Source organism: Brassica napus, chromosome A4 (assembly GCF_020379485.1).
Source record: "Brassica napus cultivar Da-Ae chromosome A4, Da-Ae, whole genome shotgun sequence".
NCBI classification, from domain to species: Eukaryota; Viridiplantae; Streptophyta; class Magnoliopsida; order Brassicales; family Brassicaceae; genus Brassica; species Brassica napus.
The window spans coordinates 939,408-960,182 of NC_063437.1; the positions used below are offsets into that span (position 1 = coordinate 939,408).

Consider the following 20,775-nt stretch of genomic DNA (forward strand, 5'->3'; position numbering starts at 1 on the left):
TTAACACAACATTATGCATAGATTCCACAATGCATGAACATTTATAGATATACATTTATGACTAGTGGGACATCAAAATCATAAAATGAAGACAAAATCGTGGGTCGTGTGTCAATGTCCCTTGTTTTCATTTGACCAATTGGTTACCAACGATTTTGGTTGCTAGAACTTTTTATCGGTTGTTAGATAAAAGTTCGTTCTACAACGACTTCATTTGACTAAATAACATTGATTATATGCCATCAAGTATGAATAAGAATCCCAAATCAGAGTAATCAACCGTAAATACCTGAGAGAGTAGCCCAATGGATATGTAAAACGCCCAAGCCCATGTAGATAACCGAAAATGACGAAACAACCCCTCAGTAACTAAAAAGAAAGCTTTCAACGAGAAAGGGGACAGCTGGGTGGATCGAATCGGATCAGATCAAAAGCAGTGTGCGTCGTCTTCTGCCTGAGGCTGCTGCTCGTCCTCCGTACCAACAACTCTGTCCCATCCCCCCTCTCTCTCTCTCTCTCTCAACACTTATTTAAAATAAAAAAATTCCTTTTCAGTTTTTTTTAAAATCGTACTATTCAAATTGATAGTTGCGATTTTTTTTTTTATTATGTAAAACAAAACCAATATAGGAGGCCGCCTAGTGTGAATAAGTATTTTTCGTAGTATAAGCAGCAAAGAACTAATTTGCACTGGTTTTCGAGAAGCGTACAGCTGTGTGAGATGAGGTCTAGGCGGCCCTCTTGCTTCTTGGAATTTGCTCTCTCTATTTTTCTAATTCAATACTACATTTGTGTTTTTTAGTTATAAACGGTGCTTAATTTAATTTTTGTTTGGATGCTAATGGTTACATTCTTAGCTTTTGGAATGGACTAATAATACTAAACTGAGTTTGTTATTCATATTTACAATATCTGTTTGTGTTTTTATGCAATTAACAGAAAGATAATTTATTTTTAGTAGGTATGTCTGGTTTTACGAAAGTGCCATTGATAAAATGAAAAGTAGACTGTTGGGGAGAGCCGGAGAGAGTCTTGTCATGTAGCACTTTTTCACAGTTAACCATACACAACAGACCAACAAATAAAATAAATAACGCTAAAAAAGTTATATACATAAGATTTGATACTCATATAAACAATAACCAAACATTTGTTCTGATCTTAAAACTATTGTATGCAGAGATTACAAAAAGAGCGAATATTAATTTTGACACTATTTCATCTTTAACATGTTAACTTAATTATCACGGAACCATTTTATTAAATTCCATATTAAAACTCTGCTAACGTAGGTTAAAGGTCTTTTCATCTACAACTATTTTAAGGTAATGATAATTACCCCAATTATCATTTTTGATCATTGAGTGTTCTCATCTACACACGTAACCTCAGATAGACCTGATCCTAATTCCTATTTGATCATAAGTTCACTAATCACACAATTAAAAACACATTAATTAACCAAGAGATTGCACGTCCTAGGCTCATTTAAATTTAAGTTAGTAGTCACTCTCTCCAGGCGCCGCTCTCTCTTTTACTCTCTTCTCTCTCTCTCTCTCCTTCTGGGAATGGTGACTCAATTTCACCACTGAGAGCTCAAAATTCGCCTACTTTATCCCCTTCCCCGAGTAAACTACCTCACAGAGACAGAAAGTTCTGTCATGGTGCGTTATGATCACTTTTTTTTCCTTCTGGGTTCTGATAAAGTTTTAATTTTTTAGACAAAAGATCCGAAATTGAAACATGGGTCTTGGTTCAATTTTGCAGATGGAACCTAAAGACTTCCCTGCATGGCTTGAGGTTTTGCTAAAGGAGAAGTTTTTCAACGCTTGTTTGGACCACGAAGATGTTAAGAAGAACGAGAAGAACATCTTGTGTATCGACTGTTGTCTTTCCATCTGCCCTCACTGTCTCCCTTCTCACAACTCTCATCGTCTTCTTCAGGTCTCTTTTAAAAAAAGAAAATTATCTTTTTTTTTTTAAATTATCGTTCAAAGTTGTAAACTTTCTGTTACTGTAATCTTTTGTAGATAAGGAGGTATGTGTATAACGACGTTTTGAGGGTAGAGGATGGTTCCAAGCTAATGGACTGCTCTTTAATTCAGGTTTAATTACACTTAATCAACTAATTTAAATGGGTTCATGCGCCCTAAGTATACTGCTAGTACGTTGCTTTCAATTAATACGCGTTTCTTTATCGTTTTGTGTGTTATGTGTTGATGATGATGATGATTAAAGCCATACATAACGAACAGTTCGAAAGTTGTGTTCATCAATGAACGGCCACACTCACGACAGTTTCGTGGCTCCGGCAACTTCTGCTACACCTGTGACCGGTCTCTCCAGTCTCCTTACGTCTTCTGCTCTCTCTCCTGCAAGGTACTAATCTGTTTCTTCTAATTAAAAGGAACATCCTTTCTCGTTAATTACGTATTCATTTTAAATTTTATCAAATACCCAATATCATTTAAAATAACTTTCAGGAAAGAAAATGATCAAAATAAGTTTTATTAAAGTATAAAAATATATTTTTACTAATCTAGACTTAGTTTAGAGTTAATTGGTAGTGTTTTGGGATAAGGTTTTAATTTTAAAAAATAAAAAATAAGACATAAAATTTTCGAAATAAAAATGCCCTATTTTGATTCTTAAGAATTATTTTTATGAAAATTTAAAAATGGCTAATTTGATAGAATTATTTTTTTGTTTTGTTACTTTTCGATGCACTATTAATCAAACGCGTGTACGAATCATAATTAAAGGGAAATTTGTTTTTTTTAATTGTAGATTAGTGACGTCATAATGAGACAAAGAGGACTCTCGGGGTTTCTCCACGTCTGCAACTTTCTTCAATTAACGGACGAAGGAGCAACATCTACTACGCCTAGCTCCACGCTCGAGGCAACAGAGTCAGACGGTGACGTAGGAGTAGACATGTTCTGGTGTCAGGCGCTGGCTTGCACCGCGTCAACTGAAGTCGTTAGGAAGAAGAGAAGCAGCTTGACGGCGACTTGCCGGAGAGTCACGACGGCTGTTGCTTCGGCCAACACGGAAGCTCCGGTGAACTTTTTCAACCGGAGGAAGAATACTCCGCCGCAACGAGCACCGCTCTATTAGGTCCGTATGGAGTTGGTTAAAGTGGTAAGTAGAATGAATACACGTAACGTAACAATATAGTCGTCTAATATTAGTATATGTTTTTAAATTAAAAAAAAATAAATATCTAAATAATCGAATTTTAGGAAAGCAAGTCTTCTGATTTTGTCTGGTCTGTGTATGGTTTAAAGGTGAAATTCTATGTTTATCTGTTTCGAATAATTTAAATGCATATGGAAATAATGAATAATGTCTTCGTGAGGGAGTAATAATTTTACTTCCATGATTGCAATATTCAGTTCACTAGTATTATTTACTGCGGTGTAGTAAATTATCAACTTTCGAGGATTATGAATCTAAATCAATAAATGCATTGGGCCGACCATATCTTTTCTTTAGCTGAGATAAATGATACGTTTGAAAAGAGACCAAGTAAAATAGTGATGGAGAAACTATACTAGTATATAGTCTAAAAACGTGGCTGCAAAATAATTTATGATAGTCTCGTCTTATAAATTCAAAGAAAATATAGGTTACACAACTTATAAATGAATCATTTGATATCAGTTGGTTGGTAATAAATGTGACACAAGATTTTTCAGAAAATCTTTCCACGATAAGAGTGTGTTTGTGGTATGTGAATATGAGATTTGTCTGTATGCATAATGTTTTTTGTGTTTATGCACGAATGAAAAATGAATAATTGGGTTTACATGAGAAAAGAAGACAAAAAGATTGGGACAGACATTATGGATAAACGTGAAATTGTGAATGTTTTCTGAGGCAAATAGTCTTTGCTCTCCTGCTTCCCTGGACCACCTTTCTCCTTTCCACTTCTCTACTTCATCTTAATATTTTCTCGTTCTTAGACCATATGGGAATACTAATAATAATGCTCTGCTCAATACTATTGCTCTATTTATGCTCTTTTTTTTTGAACTGCATGCTCTATTTATGTAAATTAATAAGTAAGCTATGTATTTGATCAAAAAAAAGGTAAAAAAATAAAGAAAGTAAGCTATGTATTGACCAAAAAGATTATGTAAAGTTACAGACTTACAGTTAATTCAAAATTCACTAAAATGAAAACGGAAACCGAGTTTTGCTGCTTTGTAGATTTGAATGCGACAGGCCATTTGTGTGCACTGGAACTTGAACCATATATATAATAAAATAGTTTCCACAAATGCTTGGAGTTTGAAACTATAACGTAGTAACAGATATCGAGTTTTGCTACTTTTGTGCAAATATGAGATAGTATTAAAAAGAGCAACGAAGTTCGTACCGGGCCTAGCGAGGAGGTTTGTTGGGCAGAACAGTCTAAAGAGTAGTAGCTTCAAATTCAATATGGTCAAAGAACAAGTAGACCTTCTAACGCAGAAGGAGGCTTCAAAGATGGTGAAGAGATCCACTTCCTCTTACGATGTGGAAACTGACAAACTTGATTTGATTTCTAAGTATGATGACACGGTTTTGACCGATGCGAGTCTCACTAACACGCCAAGGTGTCTAAGAACATGTTTAAATACATCAAAAGATGACAATTATTATGTAGTTTCTCACAGTATGGAACCTGTCTAAGAATCTTTGGGTTTTGTTTTCAGGGAAACAACATCTCAGAAACTCAATGTGCATTTTCATAAAACACTAGTAAAGTGTACTTACGATGAGAGGGAACTAAGTTCTTCAACAGTTATGTACCAAAGCGGAGGAGAGCCACGAGGCCCACGACCTTTCTTCTCCTGAAAACGAAACCCAAAGATTAACCATACACAAGATAATAGAATGCATCACCACTAGCTAAAGTCTCTTTGGCCGAGAACAAAGTATATACATAGAGCTGAACCTTTTATCCGTTAAATTTTATTTGATCTGTTATTTACTTTCATTTGATACGAAAAATCTGGATATCCGTAAAGTTTTGAAACAAAGCAAATATCAAAAATCAGTCTAACCTATTAAAACTGAAGTACAACTAGAAATTAACCTTCACTTCACCTTTAATATCAATACTATTAAAAGGGAAGGAATCTATAAAAATCTACTTATAAAAATTGCTTGGACCCTTTCATTTAATTCATTATTTTTTGGTCTTACCTTAAATTTATACTAACAATATGTTACCATATATTTCTCTAACAATAATTTAGTCAATTCTTTTATTTATTTAAATCTCACTCCTAAATCCTAATCATTACTATTACTATATTTATTATTTTGATTTTAATCGTAAAAGCATTGAAACTAATGTTTTATATTATCACTTTTATCATATAATATATGATTTAAAGCAAGATAAATTACAAGACATATATGTGTACATTCGAACTTCCTATTTTGTTTATAATAAAGTAATCATATCATATATAAACTTTCCCACTAAAATCTCATATCATATACTAAACTTTCAACCGTCTATAGTTTGATAATATTTTCATATTTAAAAATTATTTTTCTGAATATTCATGTTACCTTCACAAAAATGAAGAAATTCATTGGTTCTATTAAAGCTAACCTGACTTCACGATATCAGTATTGATTATACAAGATTTTGAAAATTATTTGTTTAGATATTATACTTTTATATAATTTTCACTTAAAACGAATCAATACTATTAAAAGGGAAAGAGTTCTAAAAAATCTAATATAAAAAAGTTGTTGGAGTTATGTATAACTATTTATTATTTTTCTGATAATACATTAATTATTCTAAACATACAATATTTTAAATATTTTTTAACAGATCTTAATATTATTTTTTATGATACCTTTACTTAGAAAAATATTTCATCAACCATGTTTTTGTACAATAACATTAAAAATCTATATCAAAAGGTTGTTGGACCTGATATGGACGTAATGGGTCCACATCTGTTCGGGTATTTAAGATCCTAAAAGAATTTAAAATATATGAAAAATCTGAAAAATATCTGAAACACGAAAAATATTTGAAACTCCAAACAAATACCAAAAAAATTCAAATACCTAAAAATTTAAAATCTTATACAAAATCTGACACGATGAACTGAAAAATACCCAAAATTTTATCCAAATACCCAATTTTTTTTTTAATTTGAAAAATTTACTTGAAATCAAACTCTAATTGTAAACCAAAAACTTAAAAACAATATCCATAATACCGGAAACATATTCGGAATATCCAAATATACCTAATAAACACATATTTATGATCGGGATTAGGGTAAGACCCGGGCTCAAACCAAGACATGCGGGTCAAAAAAACCCAATAGGTTATCTTCTCTGGACCTGAACTAAACCTATAATTTTGGGTCGGTTCGGTTTGTTTTTTTGATCCGGATATAATTCTCATGTCGAAAAGAAACTTACGTAAAAGTGTACATATAAAATCTCAAATAAACTAATTTTTAGATTATATAGCTGTTAAAAATTATGTTTTTCGATATAATAAAACTTTTTATTATAATATAATCCAACAACCCCGCGCTTTCCAAGCGCGGGTCAAAATCTAGTTATAAGTTTATACCACTAGCCCTTAACCAATAACATCTCCTATATTTCTGACAATTTCCAGTCACAATAACCAATCCATATCAACTTTTAAATAAAAAATCTGCACTTGCCTAATTTATAGAATACTAGATATGAGCCTGTGCGTTGCAACGGTTTTTGTTTGATGTTTTAATTTAATAAAGAAATAAAAGTAATAAATCATTTTTTTTTGTAGGATTGTTTTTGCATATATTGTGTGAGACTTATTTTATAATTAAGAATTCGTTTTTACACATAAATCCCAGTTAATATTTGTATTTTATAATCATGTGCATAGATAAATTTTTATCAACTTTCTACTTAGTGCTAGAAAAAACACTCATACCTATTAATCTAAACTCTTTTTTTTTTACAGCCCCTATTAATCTAAACTCAATCCAACCCGAATTAAGAATTAGAATGAACAAAATTGAAAGTTAAATAAGGTCAATCGAGTCATTGACAACATCATACACTTTCTTATGTAATAGTTTAATATTTTATTAAAACTTATCTCATGCTTAATAGTTTTCTTCATTTATTATTTCTTAATGATATATTTCTATAACAACATTACATAGTAAAAACAAAAAAATGTAATAAGATAGCGATGAAACTTGATTTTTTGACAAAATGCATAAAAAATCACTTCGCTCACAATAATAATAATCTATTTCTTATGACCAAACATGAAAATATATATCAAACATATGTATGATTTTCGTATGACCAAAAGCATATAAATAGCAATCATGACGACATCCTAATTTTTTATTTTTGTTAATTAAACAGTTTTAACATCATACTTGCCATCGATTTTTTTAAAATTATTATTAAATCATTTTAAATTTTATTTTTGTTTGGATTTTTTTTAAAAGGGCTCCTTTTCATATACAATCCTTATATATATATATATATATATATATATATATATATATAAATACTCTTTTATATTTTTGTTTAGGATTTTAGGAAAGGAAAATTACTATCATATAACTTTTTACAATTATCTTCTCTTTAAAATTTTAGAAAATATAAAATTTTATCAAATAATTATTTCTAGTTAGTATTAAATAAGTTTAAAAAATATTGTTTATACAATTCGTATCTAAACTAATTTTAACAGAGGGAGTAATTTTTAGTATCATGTTCATCATCAAATATTTCTTAAAAACATTACCAAATAACTTTTTACAATTTTATTTTGGTTACAACTTAAAAATATGATAAAATCTCTTTTGTTTTTAATTTTTTAAAAATATATCAAATATTCTCTTAAAGTTTTTTTAGGGTTTTAGAAAAAAAAATTAATATTAAATAATATTTTAAAATTTAATTTTGTGTAGGATTTAGAAAAATTAAATTACTATCAAATAATTATTTCCAGTTAATATTAACTATTTTTAGAAGTTACTATTTTCAAAATTCGTTTTTTCAATATCACAACTATTTTAACAATTTTTCTTTGTTAATTAGATAGATTTTAGTATCATGTCTATCATTAAATTTTAAAAGTGAAAATTACTATTAAATAGACTTTTACAATTATCTTTCGTAAGCATTTTGTTTTTAAAAAAAATCTTATTTGGCCAAGATTAAAAAAGGAAAAAATACTTTACAAATCTATTTTATTTAGGATTTTAGGAAAGAAAAAATATTTTTACGTAATGCGAGGTTTTTATTAACACATTAACAATATAATATTTTTTATTTGCACATGTAACAATCATATCGAGTGAAATATTTGAAGTTATTTTGGTTTATAATTTTCTAAACACAAAATTACGTATGAAAAAGGAAAGTTAGTTAATATTTCTTTAACTATTTTATTCTATTTAGACTTTTATAAAAGGAAACTTACTTATTTTATAATTATTTTATTTAATATTTTTCATTAAAAGTTTTCTTATATAGGTAGGATACTCTAATTCGTTTTTGTTTAAAATTTGTATAAAATCAATTTATTTTTAATAAAATTTTCTGTTTAACGAATTTAATATTTTGTCTTATACGTATAAACACATATCTATCATACTTTTATATTCACACATACTAATAAACGACAACACATCATAATTGAAAAAATTACGTTAGCATCGTAAAATGTAATAAGATTCTAAGGAAAATTGAGTTGTATCAAGAAATTAAAAGAAAATACTTAGGTAATATTTTTCTCGTAAATAACTTTTTTTGAAAATAATATGTGGAACTAAAACCTAAATATAGTTGTGAAATATTTGTAGCTATTTTTTATTTATAAATTATTAACATACAATTATGTATAAAAAGGAAATTTGTTATTTATAGTAAAACAATAGTAATATTTTTAGAATTTTCTTTCGTTAAGGCTTTAGAAAAATAAATATTACTTATTTTATAGTTAGTTTTCCTTTATGATTTTTATTAAATAATTTTTTGTACTTGTAGGATTTTATAATTCGTTTTTTCTAGATTTGTTTTAGTTAATATTTTTCTTTTACAATTTGTTTTCTTTATTATTTTTAAAAACTAAATTTATATATTTTAAAACAAATAATTACGTTCAAATAAAATTTTACAATTATTTACTTGTTTAGGATTTTTAAAAAAAATTACTATCCAATAATTTAAACAATATATAATTGTAAAAGACTATGTAATAGCAATATAATAGTATAACATTTACAATTTTCTTTTGTTTAGGCTTTTAAAAAAGAAATATTACTTATTTTATAGTCAGTTTTACTTTTTGATTTTATTAAATAATATCTTGTATATGTAGGATTTCATAATTTGCTTTTTTAGTTTTTTTTTTAGCATATATTTTTTTTTTACAATCTTCTTTCTTTATTATGTTTAAAAACGAAAATTATACTTTTTTTAACAAAAAATTACTTTCAAATAAATTTTTATAATTATTTACTTGTTTAGGATTTAAAAAAAATAAAAATTACTATCCAATAATTTTAACAATATATAATTGTAAAAGACTATGTAATAGTAATTTTTCTTTTCCAAAATGTTAAAAATAATCATAAAAAGATATTTTTGTAATAATAACTTTTGTTTTTTTAAATCTCTTTTAAATCCTAAGAAAATAGATTATTTTTTGACACATGTTGCAATCTTAGAAAAATTATTTACACATGTCGCGATCATGCTAATTAGCAATTTTGAAAAACCTAACTTTATATAATAAGATTCCTTATATGTATACTATAAAATAAATTAGAAATCTATCGATTAAATCATAAATTTCAGTTACATTAAAACCAATATTCCACGTACCTATTTAAAACTTATCCTCCCCACCCACCCCCCCCCCCCCCCCCCCCCCCCCCCCCCATTTTTTCTTGTTTGCTCACCAAATTGGGCTTATAAAAATTTTTAATTATTTTAGCCCATATTTGTTACTATTATATCATAATTACCCATTTTGATTACTTGTATGATTATGTGGGTTTAGTACAATAGATTAATATGAATCCCAAAGACAATGTATATATAATTAAAAGTAATAAAGGAATTAACATATTTTATCTAATATAGTTTAAAATATAACATATTGCACAAAATACATATTTTAAGAAAATATATATAATAAATGTGAATAATTTTATTATAAAAATATCATCTAATACCTATTTATATATTCTATTAAGAACTAAAAATGTAAATTTGACATAAGTAATGAATTATGATAATAAATAAATAATGAGAGAATTTCATGTTTGTCAATTTCATGGTACCATTATTCATCTTTACCACCACTAAAAGAACATTTTCAAAAATACAATCTTCATTAAGTGTCAAAAGACTCTTAGACCATCTTTATTGCGGGGTCCTAGTGGGTTTTTTAGAGTGTGTACCCCACAAAAAGGTTAATAATCGATCATAAAACATATGAAATAAGGATCAATTTTGGAGTGTTTATTGCACTGTTTGCGGGCCCCACTGACATGTGGCGGCCCACGATTGGTTATTTTTTTTTTCAAACTAAAAAAAAGAGCTTTTAAAGAAATCGGCAGCTATAATCATGCTCTTATACACTTGTTATCTATATATATAATAAATAATTATTTAAATAGATAAAAAAGTAATTTTTTATGTTTTCGAATTATACTTTTTCAAATTCAAACTTTTTTTTATAATTTTTTTGTTTTTTGATTTTTTTTCTTTCAAAACTGCTTTTTAAAAATCGAAAAATTATGTTTGAAATGATTTTTTTAATTCTGTTTTATATTTTTTAAGTATTTATTTATATATTTATTAGAATCCTTAATTTTACATTCCAAAAACTCTTCTCCACCTCTAAGTCTGGATTAGTTAACCTTAAATATATAATTTTTTTTTATCCTTCATTAAAAGTGAGGGTAAAAATGATTAGTGTAAACATAAAAAGTGTAACTATGAATGTAGTATTTCTGGTAATTTTCAATAAATAATAGATAAACAAACGAATAATGATAATTTACCATTATTGTTACAAATCTACATTTCAGTTCTGACCCATCAAGATATATATAAACAACTAAAACAAATGATAATTTAAAATAAAAAATAAAATTGATTCATATAACTTAGGAAATTATAGTAAACATATTTTAAAAATTGGTAAGTGGTAAAAATATATAAATCAATGATGTAGAGGTGGGTTTTTAGTTACCCATTATCGTTTGGTTCGGATCTTTAAGAGCTTTGTTCGGGTTCAGATAAACCGTTTAAATTATTTTAAATTTTTTAAAATTCATATATAATTTACATTTCTTAAAATCTAAAAATAAAAATAATATAACATATAAATTTGAGCAGTTTAAGAAAAAATACCTAAATTTAAGTATTTTATGGTGTTTTGAATATCGTTTAAGTATTTTTGCTTTTTGTGAGAAAAAATTATTTTAAGTATTTTTTGGTGTTTTGAATATCGTTTAGCTACTTTGACTATTTACTTTTGATTATTTTTTGACCAGCTCTACAAACAGGTAAAAGAAAATTTGAACAATATAATTTTTTTAGAAAACATCCACACAGATGCGTGGATCAGAATCTAGTATACGTTAAAAAGGAAACAAATCACAAATACTAAAATTTTAAGATTGACCTAATTTAGATTTTGGGTGATTCAAATATCCATCTTAATAGTTTTTTTAATTCAAATTTTGGGTGTTTCAAATATGTATTGGTTGTAATTCAATCCAAACCGAACCCAAATAACTAACATGAACTGGAAATAGTAAAACCGAACGGAACTTACGAACATGGCACCAAAAATCTGAACCAACTAATTCGAACGAGACACCGAACACCATGCACAACCATCATGTGTGCCAAATGAAATTTATATGGTTTTTGTCACTATGGGCAATCTTTTGTTTCCTCGGCTCCAACTTTACTGACTGACATATGTACATACTACAAACTTGCTTATGCAAAGTTTTAATGCCATCAGAACTTATAGCTATGTAACCATCAAGTATATCAAAATTTTCGCTGCTTTTTAAATTTTGAATCATGATCAATCAATCGTTAGTAAGTTAGTCTAATATCACGAAATTTTTTACAACAACAAAAGTACATTCTTATTTAGTATTAACATAACATTCAAAGGACTACTTTAACAACAAAAAAAAAAAAATTCAAAAGAGAGGTAACCATGCATGTATATAGAGACGAGTAAATATAGTAGTGCACCATGATCGATATATGCGCACGAATGCGTGATATAGTCACAAAATCAAGAAATGCAACCGGAGTAGTATCGTACAACATCAAGAACCTGCTTTACTAGTTTATTTTATTTAACATATAGTATATTTTATATAAAGCTTCAAACTAGGTCGTTTGTGACCACATTAAACGAGTCAAAATGTAGAAATTTGATCAAGAGAAAGTTAATTATGATGAGGCGGATGGGTGCTGGGCTGCATGTAGTCGAGACTGAATGCTGGATGTTCGTGATCTGATCTAGGCTGCTTCTTTGAATATTTAGGAACTTTCCAAGTTCTCGAGACTCTTTTGGACGGCACGGTTTTGTCTAGTGAAGCACGTTTTACCCTGAAACCGTCCTTCGTACTATTCCCATTTATCTGACCATGGTTAGCTACGTCATGTTCGATCGGTGCTTCACTCAATAAGGTTTTCGCCACGTTTGTTGAAGGAACGCCATGTTTTGTAATTTCTTCGTTGTTCTGTGCCATGGAAAAATAATTAGTATCGTTGTGTATATGTGTATGATTAATTAGCTTTTATTTTTCTTTTGGTTTATAGTTCTATATAAGTGCACTAAGTACGTTTTATGGTTAGTACAAACCCGATCACAATACATGAGATTCTATGAAATATAAGAGAAACTAGTTACGGTACTAGTTGACCATATAATCTGCTCCCAAACTTCTAGTGTTGACTTTAAATAGTACGTTAATTTGGACCATGCCTACAAATCATAAATATAAATAGATTTGGGTTGAAGAGAAAGAAAATATGAAATTCAGTTCATCTATATGTTAAAAACAAGTATATTTAAAGCTTCTTTATGTTTTGTCAAATAGGCATATTCAAAGATAACCTACCTAATACACAATGAACCAACATGCATTCTTAAGGGATTGTGCACATGCTAGTATCAACGATCATGATATACTTGAATCCGTGTTTTGTTATATAATATACTATATATATGCGTATGTGAATTAGCCAAAACGTTTTCTTAAGAAGATACCCTATATATATTGCACACACACGAAAAAACCCCTAACATCATTGAAAATAACTCAGGCTCTAACATAAGAAAGCAAAGGGGATTACCTCCGCAATTAAATGGTCACGATTCACACCAAGCTTCTTCTCCATGGGTCCAAGACGGCGAGAATCGCATAAGCAACTCGGAGAAAGGATGACAAAGACGATGCAAAGGAAATAGAAGCAAGTAGTCCTCAACGGATCCATACCAGTAATAGAGACCAAGAAAGATATATGACTTGGACTATAACCGAGACAGTTGCAGACCTATATATATAGAGAGATGGAGAGAGATATGACGTTTTGAAGATATTGTGATGGTAGAGGAGAAGAAGAGAACATGCAAATGTCTGAGTGAGAAGAAGAAAACTGTAGCGATGGTCAGATTAGGGTGTCTGTGTGGCCCCTCTTATGTCTATGAAGGATTCACTGATGCAAACCAGAGAAACCTTCCAAGCAAAAGTGAAAAGACCAAACTTGTGTCTTCTCTCTCGTAGTTATAGCATCCTCAGATTGACACCGCTTAGTTATTTTTTGTATATATCTATATTTGTATTAATAAATAGAGCAAAAATCTAGCTGGTAATTGAAACGTGCAAAAAGTAGGATTAGGGTTTTTGATGCATATGCTTCTTTTGTTTATCCCAAGAAGCGGTTTTTAGCTCCTAACTCTTTGTCTCTACGTTGGAGCCTTCAAACACTTTGCATGGTTTTACGCTACCTTGTTAACTTTTGTCCCCTATAACTCGTCTTTCATTCACTTCATGTGTATGTTTCTCGGGAACCTTAGCATACGCGGTAAGATCGATATTTCTAATGGCGATTGACAAAAAGGTTAGCAGTTTTTTTTTCTGCCAAAACATTCTCCAAACGGATTGTTGCATTTCTGACAGGTAAAACCTACGTTTCTTTTCACAGAAACATTGAACCAAGTTTGTTTAATTTATTTATCATACGCATGGCTTATTCATTGACTTAAACTCATTATTCAAAGTCTAACACCACACATGTATAATATATATTATCTGTGATTAATTGAATATATAACTATCAAGTATTGCAACGTCCTGTATATGATTCATTCATTGTGTGGGTATGTGTACGTATTATTAAATCATTTACATTGAAATATATGTTGGTCAATTTTATACATGATACATGTTTAGTTGTTCGTATCTACTTGAACATAATGACATTACAGCCACCTAGGTATTTCGTTGCATTACGTTGACTTTATGGCAATTATATAGTATATATCTAATGCTAATAAAGTACTAATTCCCACGCTTCTAATGAACAACGGACATATATAGTTTGATGTTAACAACAAGTGGACACTGGTAGTGTCTGCTAAAACCCCCAAAAGTCTCAAAGATATTTGTATTTTATATTCAATACAAATAATATAATTTGTAGTTACTATATATGGTTGAATGCATGCAATTTATGTGTATATATATATATATATATATTTGTTTGACTTAGTTCAATACAATGGATATATAGATTTTGAAGTTTAATTATGGTTTGAAGACATGCAAAACTATACTGAATATACATAAGACCAATTAAGTATCACAACGTACTACTCATTAAAACCTTGCAGTTCAATACTGAAATGTCTATAAATTTTCACACTAAACTTGGCAGACATGATAAGAACTTGATGCTCATGAGTTTTGCTCAACGATTTGATCGGATGGTGGTGGAAAACTTGTTCAATGATGTGATTTGACACTTTTCTTGAAACCTTAATAAACGTGTTACCTAACGAGAAAATATCTGCATGGTTAAAAGACACATCTATGTACATGATGAGACGATTATGTGCGTTTTGTCAAATAATGCAATAAGATTAGACTTGGGTTATTGGGTATGAGTTGACATGGGATTAAACATTTTATGGAAATAAGAAAAGAGCAAAGAACGTGTGGGTCCATGTTAGCAAAGTGGGGTCCCACAATGCAGCAGACAAGTGTGCGTGGGACCATCACCGCTCTGTTTTTATGTTTGCTTTACGAAAGATCGTGCCCTAACCACAACCCGAAGCCGCTATTGCCGTTAAGTTCGACACGTGTCTCTTCTCCATGTGATTTATCTTTTAATGCCATGTCGGCTACGGATCAAGTACAAACAAAACCCATCACTGTCTTGGTAAAGCCCAACATATACCATGGGCCTGATCCGGGAATGTTAACGAACTGAACCCGAATTAAACATCGCGATTCCTCTTTCCTTTTAGATTACTGCAAGCTTATGGAGGTAATATTTGATTGGTTTCTTTGGCAAGTAAACGTGACTTAAGGAACGTTTTAAACTTTAACTGATTTAACAAAGACAATTTAGTGGTTAAGCTATGGACCAAGGCCCATAGTTAGTTAACAGGAGATATGAAGTTCAAACGATTCCATAAACCCCCAAACAAGTTACCATCAATATGAGATGAAAAAAAATAGATCTTCTTAAATTCCAAAACTTAAAATACATTTCGTCTATTTTCCAAAATTGAGTTTCTTACGAAAAAGAAGTATCCATAAATCCATTGCAAGAAATGAGGGAGAGGGATTATTGACTAGCAATTAGCGAACCAGCTAACATCTATGACCAACTCGGATTATATTTGGATTAATAAACAATGGAACAAGATTAAATTCTTCGCTTCCAAAATTACTGAACTTTTAGTTGTCAACGGATTTGAAAACTAAGCTTTAACAGTAGTCATCTAAATTCTAGAACATAATCGACATAATTTCATAGCTGACGTAACCTTATTTGTTAATTAGTATTAAATAATTTAGATGAACTCCTTATAAATTATAATAGAATAGTAACACTGCCATGCCCCGGTCGGATTTGTTTGTCTAATAATTTGGTGTCAACTGTTTCTAGATTTTATAAATTACAACTTAGGGACGTTAATAATGTGCCAATCACAAATACTATATAGTTTGACCAGCAAACATAAGGTTAGTACTACATGGTTCTGTTGGTTGTTGTCATGACAAATTATAAGCTCATACAATCTGTTCACCATCTTTTACTTTATGTTTTGTTTCCGCCGTCGCTATATCTTTTTTTATTCGAACCAGGTTTATTGGTTGTGTGTAGCAGTGTGTGCATCATAATAAGTATTGATAACCAATCATAAACCAACAAAAATAACATAACTGGTTACATATAACAATTAAACTGTCCTTGTTTTGGATTGTGACTTTAATTTGGATATGACATGATTCATCTAAGTTACCCCTCTTTCGAAATTCCTTAACATATCAATTGAAACTTTCTTGACCAGAAACGATCAAAACTTTTAGGCTGTGACAGACTGATTGGTCATTATAAAGTAATTTTTTTACTCTAAGTCTTGTATTACATTAAGGGTCCGATTGGTAATGACTGTAGCTTTTAAATTTTTGATGTAGAAAAAAATCTACAGACTTTTTATTGTGGCTTTAGATTTTATTGCTGTAAAATTTTATGGAAAGCACTAAACAATTGATTTGGATATTTGACTCTGCAGAGCACTTGTACAGCTGTAGGTTATTTCAAGAGCTGTGGTTTCAAAAAAAAAATTAAAGCTTGATTGCTCTAAATTTGGTGCTATAAAAATAAATAGGATTGTGGACAGCACCTACATCAACTACCAATCACCCCCTAAGTTTAACTATAATTTATCAGCTAAGTGAAATACTGCTTTCAATATTATTTAAACAAAGAAAAGCACACACTTATTTTCACTCTATTATTTATCAGATTAATAACATTTATTCCATTTTATCTATTTATTTTCATATTTTCACATTTTTACTCCATTTTATTTATGAAATACTAACTAGACCACTGGTAAGAAAATTTTTAGCTGGTGATTCATCGAAGTTATCTCTTTTTTATTTTCTTTAACATAAAAACTGAAATTTGTTTTTAAATAACATCAACTACTCTACTAAGAAATCACCGGTTTAGACAGCAAAATCGGAGGTAGAAAATCAACATATATTGTATTACTCTAGAAACAGTTAAAACTTATAGGCTGTTATTAATTGGTCACTGTGGAGTAAATATATACTATAAGTATTGTATTACTCTAAATTTACATATAATTTATCAATGAAGTGTAACATTTTTATATTGCTCTGATTACTATTTGAAACAAAGAAAAACACACACTTGTTTCCACTCAGTAATTACCAGGATAATATCATTTACTCCTTTTTTATTATTTTACTTTCAAGAGTCGGGATATTTTTTTCTTTTATTCACTAAAATTAAAAACATTTGTTTAAATTAAGTTAAATCATAATGAATTACGAGTACGCTGGAGTATCTCCAATCTCAATATATTTTTTCATTATAAAATAGAGTTCAGAGTAAAAATGTTTAAATGACATTTTATTTTCTATTCTATAATAGAGTAAAAAATATATTTACTCTATATATTTTTTTCTTTGTTCATCACTCTATTTTTCACTATAAAATAAAATATCATTGGAGCAACATCCAACTCTACTATAAAATCACTCTATTTTAAAGGAAAAAACAAAGTAAACCAATGGAAATGGTCTAAGAACATCTACAACTCATTATTATTTTCACCTCTATAATTCTATATGTTATAATAGAGTCAAATGTGTTCCATCCCACCTTTATTTTCACTTCTAAAATAGATATTGCTATTTTTTTTCTATTTATAGAGAAAAAATAGCATTCCTCAATTATATAGTCATATTTTTTTTTTCAAAACAGTTCTTTAACTTTCAAATTTTATAGTTATAATCAAAGTAATTATTGTATAGAGAAATAAAGTTTTTGTTATAATGGAATTACATTTTTATTTACCTAATAGTCTTTTAATAAAACTTTACTTTTAAAAAATTCATAATTTTATGAAAATCTTTTAAAAGTTAAAAGTAAATAGGGTTGGTTATCAATTTTTATAAATAAAAGACATTTCTTGTAAAATTAAAATATAATATTTTGAAATTATTCAATTATAGAGGCAACAATAGAAATATACATTAGAGAGAAATTCATCTCTATTTTAGAGATGATACTTTATTTTAGAGGTAAAAATAAAAGAATACATTAGAAATAGTCTAATATGTATGCAAGGTAACATTCGGTCTATATGTCTTTCCTTTAGCCAGCCCAGCTAGAAATTAAGTTAAGTAAATATACGCAATTTGGTATTTTTAAACCGTAAACATAACAAAAAGCAAAAAATCTATAATTTAATACAATATATGTTAGGCAGATTACAAAGATGGTGGAAGTTCACATGGCTTTTTCTTGTTTGTGTTGAAAAAACATGTCTCCTGTTATTGTAATATCCAATTAATATGACTAATCTATTCCGTCTTAATTGGTTAGAAAAGAAACAAAAACATGGAATTGGCTTTATGACAATCATATAAGCAATGTCTCCCCCTTCGTTCATACACACAAAACCCTCAACAATTCCAACCTTGGTGATTTATGAGTTATTTGATTTCCTTCATATATATTTTTGATTTAATTGCAATGACAAAGATATTACCAGTTTGTCGAAGGTATTTACTTGAGACATGTATTGTCTTTTTAAAATCACAGAGGATCAATACCGTTTTTGTTTTTAGACACTACAAATCTTAGCATAATAGATTTATATACAATATTTTCAAAACAATCACAATTTTGTTAAACGCTCCTATTTAATATTTATAAATATTGAATTATAAAACAATCAACTAATAACTCAAAATAAAATAAGTTTTATGTACAGTTTGAATCGTAAAATTTATTTTTATTGTTTATTCCATATTAGCAGGCTAAACAGTTTCTCCTTAGAAAAGCAAAAACTAAACTTTCTAGGTTCACTTTACATTATTTTGCAAAATAAGAGTAGTACTAGATCTCGATCCGCGCAACCGCGCGAATTTTTGTTTTTATTTATTTTTATATAAACATTTTGTTTTCAATTCTAAATTGATATATATATATGTCTATCAATTTTTAAAACATGATAAGTATACGGTATATTTTTTATTGAATAAATTGTTTTAAAATTTCACATGCATTTGTATCTTCTTCTATATATATATTTTTGGATTATTATTTTATTATTAAAATCGTAACTATATATATATAGATTAGTAAAATATTGTTTTATTGTCATATTCAAAAATATTACACATATAATTATTTGTTTTATTTACCAGATCAGTGTGAAACTACCATAGTGAGAGAAAGATCTACATCTCGACCCGCGCAAAGTTTTTGTTTTCATTTATTTTTATATAAATATTTAGTATAATAAGTATTTTTTTTTGTTTACCGGATCAGTGTGATGAATATGTGATCATCTATGTATATAATGTGTAAGAAGTTGAAAATTAACACCGCCGGTTTAATGTTTCTTTACAAGTGAAATGCTTCAAGGGGATGTGTAAGAGGTGGATCATCACTTGATCATATATTATATAACGTGTAAGTGAATATAACAGAGGTTCTAATGCATTTTTTAAATAACAAACAACTCACATTTACAATTCTAGAACTATACGTTAATGTTTTAGTCTAAGGATTGTTTGTTAATGATTTATATTTACGGTTGAGCAAAAACGTTGATGCATTGGTTTGATAATGATTTACAATTTCAATAATTAAGGAACCAAATATTGGTTTGTAAACCAAACCGAAATTGTAGGCGTGTAACAGAAATTTAGGGAATGATATAATAAGCCATATTAGTACTAATAAATGAATAAATAATAACTGATTTTTAGTGATGATTCATTAAGTCCATTTTTTAAAAAATCACACATGCATTAAGGTTGTGACTTCTGTTTTAATATATAAGATTTAAATTTGGTTCCCACTTTGACATGTAACTAAATTTATGTAAACTATATTTTCTCAACACTAACACTGAAATATACTTTTAGACTCACTAGTTTAGTAAGGTTACTTGACTGGACACTGAGTATGATTGATATATCAAGTGAATAACAAAGTATCTAATATTTATTAGCAGAAAAATTAATTAGAGTTGATTTTGTAGAATAATTATAAAGCGTTGAAAATTTAGTTTTAGTTGATTAGTAAATGTTTGTATCATATTGTAGATAACAAAATCACTTTTTAAAGAGTAAGGCATAAGAATTTTGATAAAAATTATAAATAATACAATTAGTATATAAATATTTTTAATATGTGAAAATCGTGAGCAAATAGTAATGTCGTATACTATTTATTGGTCAGTACTATGATTTGATTTAGACATATATTCAACGAGAAATAAAACAGTAATGGTAAATCAAAGTTTGAATAATGCAAGTAGAGTCTCAATCTTACATTAAACTTTCTCTTTTTGCAAACGTCAAATATTTTCTTAGCAAATTCAGAGCTATTTGCCAAAAGAACAGATCACATAAATACGAATTTTGAAGTCAAAATACGAGAAAAATACAAATGAAT

The 20,775-nt window shown here is 28.6% G+C and overlaps 2 protein-coding genes across 2 annotated transcripts; one reads left to right on the forward strand and one right to left on the reverse strand.

Annotated features, from left to right (window-relative positions):
* The first annotated feature begins 1,448 nt into the window (after nucleotides 1-1,448).
* On the forward strand, nucleotides 1,449-3,387 carry LOC125608253 (protein RGF1 INDUCIBLE TRANSCRIPTION FACTOR 1-like). Its single transcript, XM_048778303.1, has 5 exons — nucleotides 1,449-1,664; nucleotides 1,768-1,944; nucleotides 2,031-2,105; nucleotides 2,239-2,379; nucleotides 2,788-3,387. Exons 1-5 carry the CDS (start codon nucleotides 1,662-1,664, stop codon nucleotides 3,115-3,117), a joined length of 726 nt encoding a protein of 241 aa, XP_048634260.1. The 5' UTR covers nucleotides 1,449-1,661; the 3' UTR covers nucleotides 3,118-3,387.
* An 8,170-nt stretch (nucleotides 3,388-11,557) lies between these two features.
* On the reverse strand, nucleotides 11,558-20,631 carry LOC111215413 (root meristem growth factor 10-like). Its single transcript, XM_022718898.2, has 2 exons — nucleotides 13,390-20,631; nucleotides 11,558-12,773 (listed from the first exon to the last, which is right to left on the reverse strand). Exons 1-2 carry the CDS (start codon nucleotides 13,528-13,530, stop codon nucleotides 12,477-12,479), a joined length of 438 nt encoding a protein of 145 aa, XP_022574619.2. The 5' UTR covers nucleotides 13,531-20,631; the 3' UTR covers nucleotides 11,558-12,476.
* Nucleotides 20,632-20,775: the final 144 nt, after the last annotated feature.